Genomic DNA, 14,199 nt, shown 5'->3' on the forward strand with positions numbered 1-14,199 from the left:
AGAATATTTCAGGAATAAAAACTCAGAAGGGTATGCCTAAAGAATCACCTTAGTGTATTACTTCTGATAATTTCATGTAGTCTCAGTCCCAAGTTTATTGTTCTGCTATGAAGCTGATGATTTTTTCCTCAAAAGTTGGGAATAAAATCTGTAAGTTGTACAGAAATTTCTCAAGATACAAAACTGTATATGGAAAGAAAAACTAAGTTCCAATTCAGGCCATAGTATAACACCCATCCAACCAAAAACTGGCAAGCATGAAGTAGTTAAAGGGAAGACTTATTTGCTAATTAGACTTCAGAAAAAAAAACACATTATTCTTGCTTACCGTATTTATTCACTCTAAGTGGAAAAAAACCTGACAAGTCATAATGGATTTGACTCAGTACCATATATATTGTCTATATTCCCTGTTCACATAAATTTCAACTAAGAAAGAAAACTACACATTTTAAAAGAACAGTTTATAAATTCATTTGATAAACAGACTTCCAATAAACTTGTGAGGGTTAGAAGGAAAGGTTTTTCAAGACTTACATCTCATGTTTTCTGAAGCAAAACACTTAACGTAAAGCACACCTGACATCTGACTTCCATACACCTCAGAGGTTTTCTATGTAGTCTTCACTAAAGTGTACTTACTAAATGTTTCACAGTGCCAGAGCATGAGTTCCTCCATCAGCTTCAAAACCTGTGAACTAGATACTCACTGTAAACAATGCTTCTATAAAAAGGATAGTTCAAATACAAAAAAAAAAGAGGAGGGCGTTAGCAGTCAAGTTTCTTTGGGAGCTAGTACATTGCATTCAGTTTTGACTTCCTTACGAAGGAGCAGCAAACAAAAAGCATGGTAATCATTTCAATTATTTGAAGCTCTTGAGTTTTAAGAGTATTTGTAAAAAACAGGTCCAATTATAACAAACTCGTATTTGCATAATTAACTTAGAAGCAAAGCATTTTGTTAGTGATAAATACATTAAGAGCTGAAATATATTAAGACAAGCTATTCTGTTTGTCAATTTTTCAGATATGTGTGTTGAAGCTTCCCCTTCTAATTACAAGATATTTAGTACAGCATAACAGATATCTTAAAATTAATGTTGAAGCAGGATGTTTTTGCAATTGTAGCATACTACATCTGAGAAGATTACCATGAAAAAACATGAAAAGGAAAGAGGATTGAAAACAATGATTTACAAACGTTCTAATTTTTCACTTAGAAATTCTTCCACACTATCTGTATTCCATTTGAGGATGCTCAGTTCCTCTGCAATGTTCCCACTGTCGTCCAGCAGCTTTAGTACAGGGTCAGAACCACGCACATACTGCAGGGGGAGGAAAAAAAAAAGTCAGTTACCTTGGGCTGTTACACTCCCCCTGGCAACTGATTTAAATCAGTTAAAAATATGTCAAAGTAAGAATAGTAAAAAGTCCAAACAGTGACACCATGAAGTATGAATAATTAAGAACAGAGCACTACATTAAATCAGACTATTCTGGGCAAACTTTGGCAATACAATTTGTGCTAAGAAATCAACCTAAGCTTTGGCTTTTTAAGGCTTAGAATTCTTAAAAAAAAAAAAAACACCCCCCAAACCCAAAGACAAGCTTGGTTGTTCCTGACAATGCTCAATGCCATAAATATTCCAGAGCCAAGTATTTTATTGATTTTATGAATTTCATTACTACAGAGTTTAACGAGGTATTCTACTTTTCTTGAAGAAAACAGGTCTATAAAAAAACCCAAAAAACAAAAAACTGAGCCAAAAAACAAAAAAAGCAGCCTTTCAGCTTGTTCTGTCCTATGCTGCTACCTCTTCTCCTCCAATATCTTTTCACCTATTGTACAGATGCAAAGGAGAAGTAGACACTCAAAGGTAGAGTTTGTGTGCATGTCTGTATGCAAAGGAAGAACCAGTAAGAGGGGAGACACCACACTGAAGATTTAAAGACAGAGAGGTACTGTAGGTTGCACGCTCCACCAGCAGCAGTTGGCCAGTGTTTGCAGCTCTGGATTAGATGCTTTCTTGCCTAGTCCTAAGGAATGAGGGTGGGAGAAAAGAGGAATCATAAGGGACAAAGATGCCTCATTTCACAGAAATTAACACACGTTAATTTAAGAGCAGTAAATATTTATCTTGAGGTCCAGAACAGACTTAAGTAAAATAGGTAGAAAAACAACTTCAGTTCAGACTTCTGACTTGCATTTAATGTCAAGAAAAGGAAAGTGGAGGAACAAGTCAAATGAAGAGGGGTGTGTGTGTGTGGGTGTGTGTGTGTGTGTGTGTGTTTGAGGAAAATCTACTTCTTGTTCTTGGCCCACTTCAGAAGCTAATGCATATGCAGGGAAGCAGTACCATAAGCCTAGCTTTGAAAGACGGTATTCTACTTCAGCTGTTTTAAGTTACTGAAGTTGGATTTTTGAATCAAGCAGCTGAATGATTTTTCTCATATAATCAATAGCCTTTTTACCATTTCAGAAATTTCCAGTCACTTCAACAGCTCTACTATCAATTTCTAACATAATCACATTCTCTCCTACTGTGTTGTATCTGTGCCTACCAGGCTTTGCTGGTAACATAACACTTTAATGCTTCTGAAGACTCACAAAATATGTAATGCGAATAAAAGCTTTTAACAGAATTAGAAAGCTCTAACCATTTAAGTTTATGGAAAGATTTTCCCAAGAGTATTTTACTTTACCCTACTGAGCTAACCTAGTTGGTTTTACTTAATGAAGCTAGTGGCATCTGTTTTCCAAAAGTCTTGTAAAATAAATACCAGATCCATTTGCACTAATTTTTTTTCTGGTAGTGCTCTGTACCAATTGTAATCTAGACTGCTTTGATGTTCAATACATCTTCGACGTTTAAGATAAAAATGAAACAGCCAGACATGCAGAAGGAGAGAAAGCTTTTGAAAGAAGTTGGAGGACACAGAGACACGAATGCATGAGACAGACAGAGGAAATCTGTTTTAGATGGAATCTGCTGCTGAGAAGACAAATCACTTATTGCAGCCATGCATCGCCATGAAGTGATTCCAGATGGTGCCATTTGGTGAATAGAGATGGAAGCACAAGATGTGAGAATCAAGATGTATATCTGTGAAGTACGCTTAAGTTCACACAGGATTATAAGAGGAAGGTGAAGTCTTCCACTAGATCTTGAAATCAAAGAACTGTTTGAGTTTAAGGCAGTGAAGCTTATGCAGCTTTGCATATATGCAAGTCGTAAGAAACACCATTCAGTATATGCAGTATAGAGCTAGATGTTTGAAGACTATAAAGAAAAACAGAATCACAGAACTCAGCAAGGAAATTCTGAGAGGGAGGAGAAGAATCTCAGAATCATTGAATGTATGGAAATGACAGCTCCATCAGAAAAGGAGGGGAGACCAGAACAGGAAAAAAGGAAACTATGGCAGAATAAGCTTGAGTAAATCCAAGATATCTACAGAGTAAAGACAGAATGCAAGCATTCCTCACGTTCTTTTGCCATCTGCTATTACTTACAGGTTTCAGTATATTTTTTCTTGGATTAAAAACAACCAACCACAACAAAAAAAAACCCAAAAAACAAACCCAAAAAACCAAAAACCAAGCCACCACCACCAAATAATTGGTACCAAATAGTTACCCAGCAATAACCCAATTAATATTAGCAGCAGGAACTTGTAAAGATTTATACTGGCAATGCTAATATATGTCCTCTGCTAAAAGATTACTTCATCAGCAAATAAGGAACAACCCAAAGAAGGACTGTCTCCACCAAGCTTATTCGTTCCTAACCTCCCAAATAAAAAAGGCAACTACTCACCTTGATCTGCAGTCCCCTGAAGAGCTTTGGCTTATCGCTCCTGACAAAAGCTATGGTTTAGAGAAAAGAAAAAGAATTAAACTCTTCTCCACTTGCATAAAGCAGATTTACATTCAAGATAATATTCCCTGAATTATTTCTTTTGGCATGATACTTTAGGAGATATTTTAGTGTTAAAATTCTTAATATCCTCACAAAATTAATAATACTTAACCTACTCTGCCTAAGGAACACCCCATTTTTGCTAGTATTCCAAACAAGCTTTATATCTGCTTGGATTTTCCTCAGACAGTACCGCAACTGTCTAAACCAGTTTATCTGCGTGTACAACTGACAGTCTTCAGTAGACTGGCCCATATGCTGCTGTGATACGCAAATGTGAGGAAAAGCGTTAAGAGCGATCAAAATCTGGCTGAAGCTACGCTTTGTGAGGGAGGCTAAATACAACACATATCCCCATCAGCACACTCCACACAAGCTGCAGCACTGCAGGTGAAAGGGCACAGAGGAAACTGTGAGTAGCGGTGTTATTCTTGCAAACAAGACGGACAACCTTGTCTTGCAGAGATCTCTGAGATCACATGTCAAAAACCACCAAGGAAACAACAACAGAAAACAAAAAGAGAAGCTGGTATATCCTCTTCTCTTGACATTCCTAAAGGCAATCAGCTTCAAGATGGACTCTATGGCCTGCACGTAGCTACACGGAGAGAAGTTCGAGTCTGGGGTGGGCTGCTGATGAACAATTCTTCGCCTGACCCGCTAGTCTGCAAACAGCAACCACTGTAAGCATTACAGCAGCATAGTCCCTGTATCCCTAACAGTACAACCCAGGCCTTGTGTTAACATTAACTTTAAAAAGAAAAGACGATACAAATTACTTCAGGACAAAGGGTGAGCATAATCCCCTACTTCCAAACACTTTAGCCTAATGAACGTCCAAGTTGTAGAAGTATTTAAAATTTATTTAGAAAATAGCAGTCTTCATTCCTCCTTCTTACATTCAGGTCAAGCTAAAGGCTGAATTTAGTATCTGTACTGCCGTTAAGTGGATTCAGGACACTCCCGTAGTATGTCAGTAGAGTCTCCCCAAAGATGAACCCTGTCAGTACGGACTGACTCTTACAAAGGTACTAGCTGCGTATTAAAGCCACTTTTTCAAGGTTAGACAACAATGAACCTCTCAGAAATTGCACTGCATCCAGCCGGTGCATGGAGATGAGTGCAACCTCAGGACTAATGTTTCATACTGCCTCACAAAGTGTAGTGCTTTCCTCAGTAATTGTAAAGATGTCCCGTGGCATCTTTATACCTAGCTTTATATTACTGTAGACAGTTACCTTAACACTTTCTCAGTATGCATATACAGACTGGCATTTATTTTCTTCCCTCTTCCACTGTGCTCCTGGTACAGATCAAAATCATACACTGTGCCTGCTGCACCAACCACTACACAGTATAAACAAGTCAAAAAATACCAATGGCCCAATAAGCTGCCAGATATAACAGACCCCTGAAGAAAATAAGGCTTGTTTTCGTTCTTTCTATAGAACTATACACTACTGCCACGTTGTAAGCTGTACTTGTATAACAATTTCAAATAGCATTAAATAACCAGTACTTGCTCACATGCTGCAGTTCAATTCTGATTTAAACTCACAAAGAAGTAATTTTCCAGTGTTTCCCACATCCTTGTGACCTGTTAGTTGTCTTGGCTGTCACCAACAGTAACGTGCAAAAAAGTGGCAAAGATATTTCTTACCCTTTGTTAAGTCCACAGCATGTTGAACTATTTCATGGGGAATTTTTCCACATTTTTTTTCAATTTAAATCTAAAGCTGAAATCAGTCTCTAGGGCTTCATTTGAAAAGGAGGTTGTAAGAAGCAGTCAGTACAGTGGGTAACTTTAATTGCAAAACTTAAAGAAAACTGTAAGAGCATAGTAAAATGGATAAAGTTTCAGAAGCAAATCTGAACTGTGGAACTCCACTGTATTAAAGAAAAGCTTTTGGAGGTTAACTCAGGTTACAGCACTGCAAGCTTGTAACAGGTGTGCGGATTTGTTATTTGAGTGACACATGAAAGCTAATTTGTACGAGTGGCTCTTCTCTGGCTGCAGTGTTGGGCTGAACAAGCTCGCATAGAACAGGAACAGAATTAGGTGGAAGAAGAAAGCATTCTATAGGCAGTATTACATTTTGTCGCTTTAAAAGTAGTTATTACACACTTGTATCAATGTCAAATGTCTAAATCTTCTGAAAGCTGAAGCACTACAGAACATTTTTCCTGGAATTTTAGACAGCTGGGACAAAATCATTTTCTGTTAATAGCATATTTATTTCTAATGCTGATCATAGTAACTTTCTGCATTAATCACTTGAATTTGCAATGCAACAAAGAAACACTCACTGTACAAAAAACTTAATTTTTATATTCTCAATTTTGGAAGCTAGAGTGAGAAACTAATACAGTGACTTGCATTAAAAATACAGATTATCCCATCAAACACATTTTTATTTCCACAAAACCATGCCCTAGGTTGAATAAACAGCCTTTGAATGAAAATGATGGGGTTAAGAAGCCAGATGTGGCGACAGTGCACATTTTGGGACACGTGGCTGCTTGCTTATCGTATAATGTGGTGCACATGCTCAACCTTCAGTACTGCCCCAACAGTTTCCCTTCTATACCTTGACATTGTTGCTTCCTATGATCCTATGTCTGAAGGCTACTTGCACATCTTTACACCACCATTTAATAGTTCCATGCTGAATACTAAAATCCTAGCTATCACCCCATTTTCCTCTCCCTGTAGCAGCTTATTATACTGCAGAGAAACAAACATTTATATAATCCAACCATGGGTGAGCAAGGAAGGCATTTTCCATTTTGACTTCCCTAAGATGAACTCTGAGCTTAGTGCCACGACACTGTGTTCCGGTGAATTAAACACCAGACTAGAAGTCAGAGCTGTTCTACTGCCAGCTTTGCAACTGTCCTTTCACATAACGTTAAGAAAATCACTTCACCTTATGCTCTTATAAAGCATGTGCAACACCAAAGCATATGCCTTCCGTTTGAAGGCAACCCTGAGGTGAGCCTACAGAGCAGACTTGATTGCCATGCAATCAACTGCAACTAAAAGGTCAGAGAAAAGGATCAGGTGTGTACGAGCATTTTAAAGCCTGCTCAGCACCAAAGTGTTTTACAAAAAGAGGTAATGCTGAACAGTGCTTTTAAAGACCTAAGAGCAGCCTCTGCCTATGAACACAGTAAAACAGAGAAACTCACTGCTATCGTTATAATGTCACATTGTTTTGATATGTAACACATCTTTGTTTCGAGAAAGTCTGTGAAAACTAGTCTGCTGGAATTAGCATAGAGTCCTAAATGGAGATTACTGAGGAAGCTAAGAATCACATGCCCAAACAGCAAGTCTGTATATATACATGCACACACCTGCGCTGTTCTCTGAGGTACAGTAGGATGTACTATAAGAAAGTTTCTTGACCCAAAACGGACATGATGCCACATCTCTCCACGCAGAGTTGCAGGTCTATATGCTAGGCATAACTTCTTTGTAAACAGAGTTGACTACCTACTGTTATATATTAAGGGCATGATCCAGACTACCGAGGATATCTACATTCACATACCGAGGATATTCACATTATTTAGATTCCTGCTTTAGGAGCAAAGATCTCCTGCTTGATCCGTAACTGAAAAAATACAAAATGATGTTGAGAAAAAATTAAAATTCTCTCTTAAAACTTGAATGAGAGCCAATATACAATGGTAGTAAAATCTCACACTACTTTTCAAGTAACTACGTACACAGACCAGAATTTTTAACCTTCTCTGTCTCTACATGCATCAGATGGATCACAGTGGCCTCAAATCAGAAAGGCCTGGAAGAGATTAAAAAAACCTTATTGTCTCTATTATATCAGTTTCAGATGTTAATGGCAGAAAAGCACAAGTCAGAACCAGTCAAATCTTCAGCACAAGGTCAGCAATAAATTTTTACTGCACAATTTTTCCTCCTGGTAAGCTACAGCATGTCTTCTAGCAAGAATCTAATGTGATTAAGTAGCTGCCAGTAACGGAAAAGTCCACTTGTTCAAACTTCTAATCCTTTTGTTATTTAAAAAGCTGTACTTTGAGTTTAGATTTATTCCATTGCTTACTATTGTAACACTTAGGAGGACTATGTATGCCCATGGGGATTCATCCAACTTTTTAAACTGGAGATACCCTTCTCAGTTTATGCTATCTTTCTAGTAAACAGAACACTCTAGCTTCTTCTAAACTTTTGATGCTGCGTACAGATACACAGCTTCATATTACAGATAAGTCTCATTGTGCACTGAACAGCATACTTTTTTTCATGAAGGTGACTAGCCCTCCTGTCCCTCGGTATTACACCAAAAAGAGCCCATTACGTGATCAGGGCAAAAGATTGTTAGTGCTCTAAGAGCACATCAGAAAGGAATGCTTCCATCATCATTCATGAGTAAGGAGGAATGTCTCAGAATTAGCATAAGGGATGATCTATTTTTACAGAAATATTTAAAGTCTTTTTGTGATGCATTTAAGTGTTTCACACATTGAATTAGCAATAGGAAGCACATGAGTTATTACCATCTTTCAAAAGACTTACATTTTATTAAACGGTAGCATGGTACTTCATGCAGCTCAATGCAGCATATACAACTGATTTTTAAAACTCAAAAGTAAGAAAGACTAAATGTATACAAAATGTGTTGTAGGAAATAACTGAAGTGAATACTAACACACAAGAGGACGATTAAAGTACATCTAAAATTATCTATAAATAGTTGTTCTGAGTTGATTTCAATAAACAGAATGCAAATGTAGTATTACTTAGCATAAACCAATGCAATACAGGGTAGTTTGCTTCACTTGGCCCTGAATTACTAGACACAAGCAGTTTGAAAGTAAAAAAAAATAATATTAGAAACAAGTTTTTGAAGAATGTCACAGATTTGTACATAAAAAACGGCAAAAAGGGCTTCACCATTTTGTACCTGAAATGAACTGGAATTTAACAATGGTTTTATTGAGGCATTGCTAATTATCAAGCATTAAACCTATGGAAAAGAAGAGGAACCAAACCAAGAGAGTAGCAGAGCTATATCTTTTGAAGACAGGAAAACCCAACATTTAATTACGTCACAAATATCTAAGCAATGCTAAGACAACTGGCAATATTTGCTAAAAATGTGCATGTGAAAAATCACTGGGAATACAGGAAAACCAAAAGCATTCATTTCTTTCCTCAGACTCTTTAATAATTTGTTTTGGGGACAAATACATGCTCTGCAATTTTGAAGATTGCATGAGCCTGCTTCAAAAGATACCGCAAGGGCCCAGCAAAAAGACAGAACTACAGCAGACATCAAGCACTCCTTTACATTTTAATGGCTATAGCTCTTTACCCTTTGGGGACCTCAGTTTGAGATAAGAATTTAAAAATATGCCACATCCATAACTACTATTTGTAGTCTATTAATCAAGTTACAATGCAGCTGTTCATGATTTTATACAAAGCACCACACACTTTCAAAAGCAAATCCAAGACAGAGCTCCAATCAAGCCTCAAGAAGAAACTTCACAAAAAATCAAAGACAGTGTACTTTCTAGAAGCAGCAGGGCAACAGACATTCCTGAAGTATTGTTTTAGTTTCTGTATTATCTGTTAACAAAAGATTATGATAAAGCAATGCGTGTCTCCCACTACAATATCCTACACTTCTCAGCAAGAGTTTTACTAACATTTCTACCAATACAAGACTTAAGGTTAATATCACTTTCTAACTTTCTTTCACCAGTATTTAAGAATTACAGATTAAAATAACCAGGAAATAAGTGACCTTACCTAAAAATACAATCCCATAACAAATTACATTTTAGTAGCTAAAAAGAATCCTCATCACACTTGCAGAACTTGGGCAATATAATAGAGTGCTTACGGACTCTGAGGTCAGAGGATCTAATGTAGTTGCATACTGCATGAGTTCAAGGATTAAGGACCTTGTTTCTGTAACAGATCTGCTGCGAGCACATCCATTTCTTAACTAAGAGAGTCACACAGAGAGAGGTGAGAGTTATTCTACTGGTGAACAGAAAGAATGCAGAGAAATATGAAAGAAATGTTCAATGAAAAAACCCAGCCTAAATCAGTTTTTGTTAAACAAACTGGAAAGAATGTAGGAGTCTAGACACTGATCTCCTATCTCATCATGAACAGAACACGGCTGCCCCTGAAAAGTCAACTTAAAACAAATATACTAGATTAATCACTGGCCCAGCTAATTTATTATTGCATTTCAGAGCCTTAGTTTTATGGATGTCAGCCAAAAACTGTCAAATTTTCTGTATTACCTGGTATATAATAAGATACTCCTCCATATATGAATCTTGTCACTTATGTTTTCAATGTTGTACTTTGATGGAGTGCTTTTAAATGACAAATATTTAAAACAGTTTTGTACAGAACAATCTCAAAATATATGTAATATAGGAATTAATTTTACAGTACAGCGTTTATAATGGAGCAATTTATTTTTAAGGGAAACTTAACAGGAAAAATATTTCAGTACTGAACTTTAAGAGACAGAAATGTCGTCTATTACCTGACTTATCACAAGAACCTGTATTTAGAAAACATAATAGACATCCTTGGCCATATTCACAAAAGCATTTTTTGTGATATTTGTGATATTACTGAGAATAACATTCAGTTTAATATTGAGTTAATCTTGCTGAGGATTAGATTTTTTTTTTTCATCACTTGTCACTTCTTTGCCTATAAATATATTCCATATGTAATGATTCTCACATTTCAGGCACACAGGTGTATTCAGCATCTATTTGTAGCTAAAAATTATATAACCAGTAATTTTGATAGAAATTTGGATACAGAAGGACTATAGAATATTTAATTTTGTAACGACAAACACCACACAGGTTTTTCCAACTGTGTAACTTCCTTACTGTGTAACTTTTACAAGGTTTTATTAATTCAACAGATTTTAACCCTTAACTATTTTAAGATGTGAATCTCATTATAAAAAAAAACCAAAAACCACTGTATCATTTGGCCAAATAAAATATAATCCAGAAGTAGTCAGTGACAAATCAAGTCTGTGGGAATAAGCCAAGTGACAAAACAATTTACACAGGTACTTAAAGGTGAAGACTTCATGGCCAGATATGGAACTAACAAACCATTCCATGTAATTCTAATACATACACAGTTTTGCAATTACTGGTACCCTTTTGTGTATATTCTAGAAAAAAAAAAACCAAAACAGAACCTCAACAAAATCCTAGCAGAAGCTATGGGAAAGGAATCAGTTATTTGCAGTGAGACACTGTCAATGACAGGCTACACAGTTCAATGAAGCCTACAAAGACAGTGCTTCAAAAGCAGCAGCATGACCTTCAGGCAACCTAACTTCCTTAGCAATCATCGAAGTGAAAAGCTGAAATAAAACCACTTCTTGAATATTAATGTCTTAAGATGGAGACATTAAATACTGTAACTTAAAATCAAGGGGAAAATCTAAGTAAAAGTATTCTGAAATTAATACTAATGTGAGGACAAACAACTAGCTGGAAGAGTGTATTCTACTGCTTTTTTAAAATTTATAAATATGGTCTTGAAATGTATCCCATCTTCCAACCTGTTTTATTACCCTAGCAGTAAATTTGGTCAAGATAAATTTAGATTGGGTAACTGCAGAAATTGGTGATCTTTAAGTGCGCTAGTCAGTCCTTTTTTTCTCCTTACTGTACCAACAAAGAACTGTTAGTCAAAAGAGGGAACTTACCAAAGAACTACTGGAATCTATTCAGTCATTTAAAAAAGCAAGCTATATGATTAATGGAATGTAAATCTTTGAGCAGGTTTAGACAACCAAGGATTGAAAGGAAAAAAAACTTGAAAATTTTCAAGTTTTTCCTTTTGTACTGTAAGCTTTTGGAACATGTTTCATGGTGCGCACACAGTAGATACTGAGGGCCATTCCCTTTTAGGATCTACACATGAAAATACCTGCGGACATAACACAGGCTGGAGTCAGGCTAAGAGGTTGACCTTTTCCTTGAAACCTATAGCTCAAAAGAGCGCTTAACCGTTACAAAATGCACAGCCATGAAGAAGCTGAGTGAATGGACAACAACAGTTGGGAATTTTTTTATGTTTCCTAAATTTGAATGGTCATGGAGATAATACGGACTTCCATGCTAAAAAAGTTAACCTCCTCACACCCCTGTAGTAGGAAAAGTCATATATTATGCCAATACCAATAACAGAGGCCCAAAACCTGGAGAAGGGTTGCAGGTCAGCAGGAGAGCACCTGGAATGCAGCATAAAGGAAAAATAGCCACTCCAGCCAGGGAGCTAGATTCATTGGGGACCCAACTTAAATGCCTCAATGCAAAAACATATAGCATGGAGAACAAACAAGAGGAGTTAGAGATGCATGCATGCCTGCAAGACTGTGATCTAATTGGCATCACTGAGATGTGGTGGGATGACTCCTATGACAGGAATGTTGAAATGGAGGGATACAGACTCCTGAGGAAGGACAGGCAGGGGAGACAAGGAGGGGGTGTCGCCCTCTATGTCAAGGACCAGCTGGAGTGTATGGAGCCCTGCCTGGGGATGGATGAGGAGCTGACAGAGAGCTTATGGGTCAAGATTAAAGGGAGGACAGGGACAGGTGATGTTACAGTGGGGATCTGCAGCAGACCACCTGGTCAGCAGGAGAGCACCTGGAATGCAGCATAAAGCCACTAGCCACTCCAGCCAGGAAACTACCTACCAACTTAAACACCTCTACACAAACGCACGTAGCATGGGCAACAATCAAGAGGAGTCAGAGACACGCGCATGCCTGCAAGGTTGTGATTTAATTGGCATCATGGAGACATGGTGGGATGGCTCCTACGATTGGAGTGTTGGAATGGAAGGATACAGACTCTTCAGGAATTACAAGCAGGGAGACAAGGAGGGGGTGTCACCTTCTACGTCAATGACCAGCTGGAGTGCACGGAGCTCTGCCTGTGTATGAGGAGCCAACTGAGAGCTTATGGGTCAGGATTAAAGGGAGGGCAGGGACAGGTGATGTTACAGTGGGGGCTGCCACCTGACCAGGAAGACCAAGAGGATGAGGCCCTCTATAGACAGATAAGAGCAGCCTCGCGTCCACATGCCCTGGTCCTCATGGGGGACGTCAACCACACCAGTATCTGTTGGAAGGACAACACAACAGGGCATAAACAATCCAGGAAGTTCCTGGAATGTGTCGATGATAACTTCCATCTCCAAGTGATAGAGGAGCCAACAAGGAGAGGTACCATGCTGGACCTTGTTCTCACCAACAAGGGGGGGTTGGTGGGGAACGTCAAGCTCAAGTGCAGCCTTGGCTGCAGTGACCATGAGATCACAACAAAGAGGAAGTCAGGCAAAACCACCAGGAGGCCTGCGTGGATGAACGAGGAGCTCCTGGACAATCTCAAACAGAAAAAGGAAGCCTACAGAGGGTGGAAGCAAGGACAGGTAGCCTGGGAGGAACACAGAGAAATTGTCTGAGCAGCCAAGGATCAGGTTAGGAAAGCTAAAGCCCATATAGAGTTAAATCTGGTCAGGGACATCAATGGCAACAAGAATGCCTTCTACAGGTATGTCAGTGACAAAAGGAAGACTAGGGAAAACGTGAGCCCACTCAGGAAGGAAATGAAAGACCTGGTCACCTGGGACAGGGTGGTACTGAGGTACTCAACTTTTTTGCCTCAGTCTTCAGTGATCAGGGCTCTAACCACACCGTCCAAGTTGCAGAAGGCAAAGGCAGGGACTGGGAGAATGAGGAACAGCTCACTGTAGGAAAAGAGGTTCAAGAAGGTTGAGGAACCTGGAGGTGCACAAGTCCATGGAACCTGATGAGATTCCTATGCAGGTCCTGAGGGAAATGGTGGATGAAGTTGCTAAGCCACTATCCATCATATTTGAGAAGTCGTGGCAGTCTGGTGAAGTTCCCACTGACTGGAAAACGGAAAACATAACCCCCATTTTTAAAAAAGGGAGAAAAAGGAAGATCCGGGGAACTACAGGCTGGTCAGTCTCACCTCTGTGCCTGGCAAGATCATGGAGCAGATACTCTGGGAAACTGCTAAGGCACATGGAAAATAAGGAGGTGATCGGTGACGGCCAACATGGCTTCCTTAAGGGCAAATCGTGCCTGGCAAATTTGGTGACCTTCTACGACAGCATTACAGCGTTGGCGGATACGGGAAGAGCAACTGACATCATCTACCTGGACTTGTGCAAAGCATTTGCCACTGTTCCACCCAA

The 14,199-nt window shown here is 38.5% G+C and overlaps 1 protein-coding gene across 1 annotated transcript in view; it reads right to left on the bottom strand.

Annotated features, from left to right (window-relative positions):
- Positions 1-314: 314 nt before the first annotated feature.
- Positions 315-14,199, bottom strand: part of LOC104286160 (15 kDa selenoprotein) — a 30,653-nt gene continuing 16,768 nt past the window's right edge. The window contains 2 exon segments of the mRNA XM_009884722.1: positions 315-1,325; positions 3,819-3,868. Of these exon segments, the coding sequence (XP_009883024.1) occupies positions 1,194-1,325; positions 3,819-3,868 (182 nt within the window). The 3' untranslated portion in view covers positions 315-1,193.

This window comes from Charadrius vociferus, unplaced genomic scaffold, assembly GCF_000708025.1.
Source record: "Charadrius vociferus isolate BGI_N301 unplaced genomic scaffold, ASM70802v2 scaffold163, whole genome shotgun sequence".
NCBI classification, from domain to species: Eukaryota; Metazoa; Chordata; class Aves; order Charadriiformes; family Charadriidae; genus Charadrius; species Charadrius vociferus.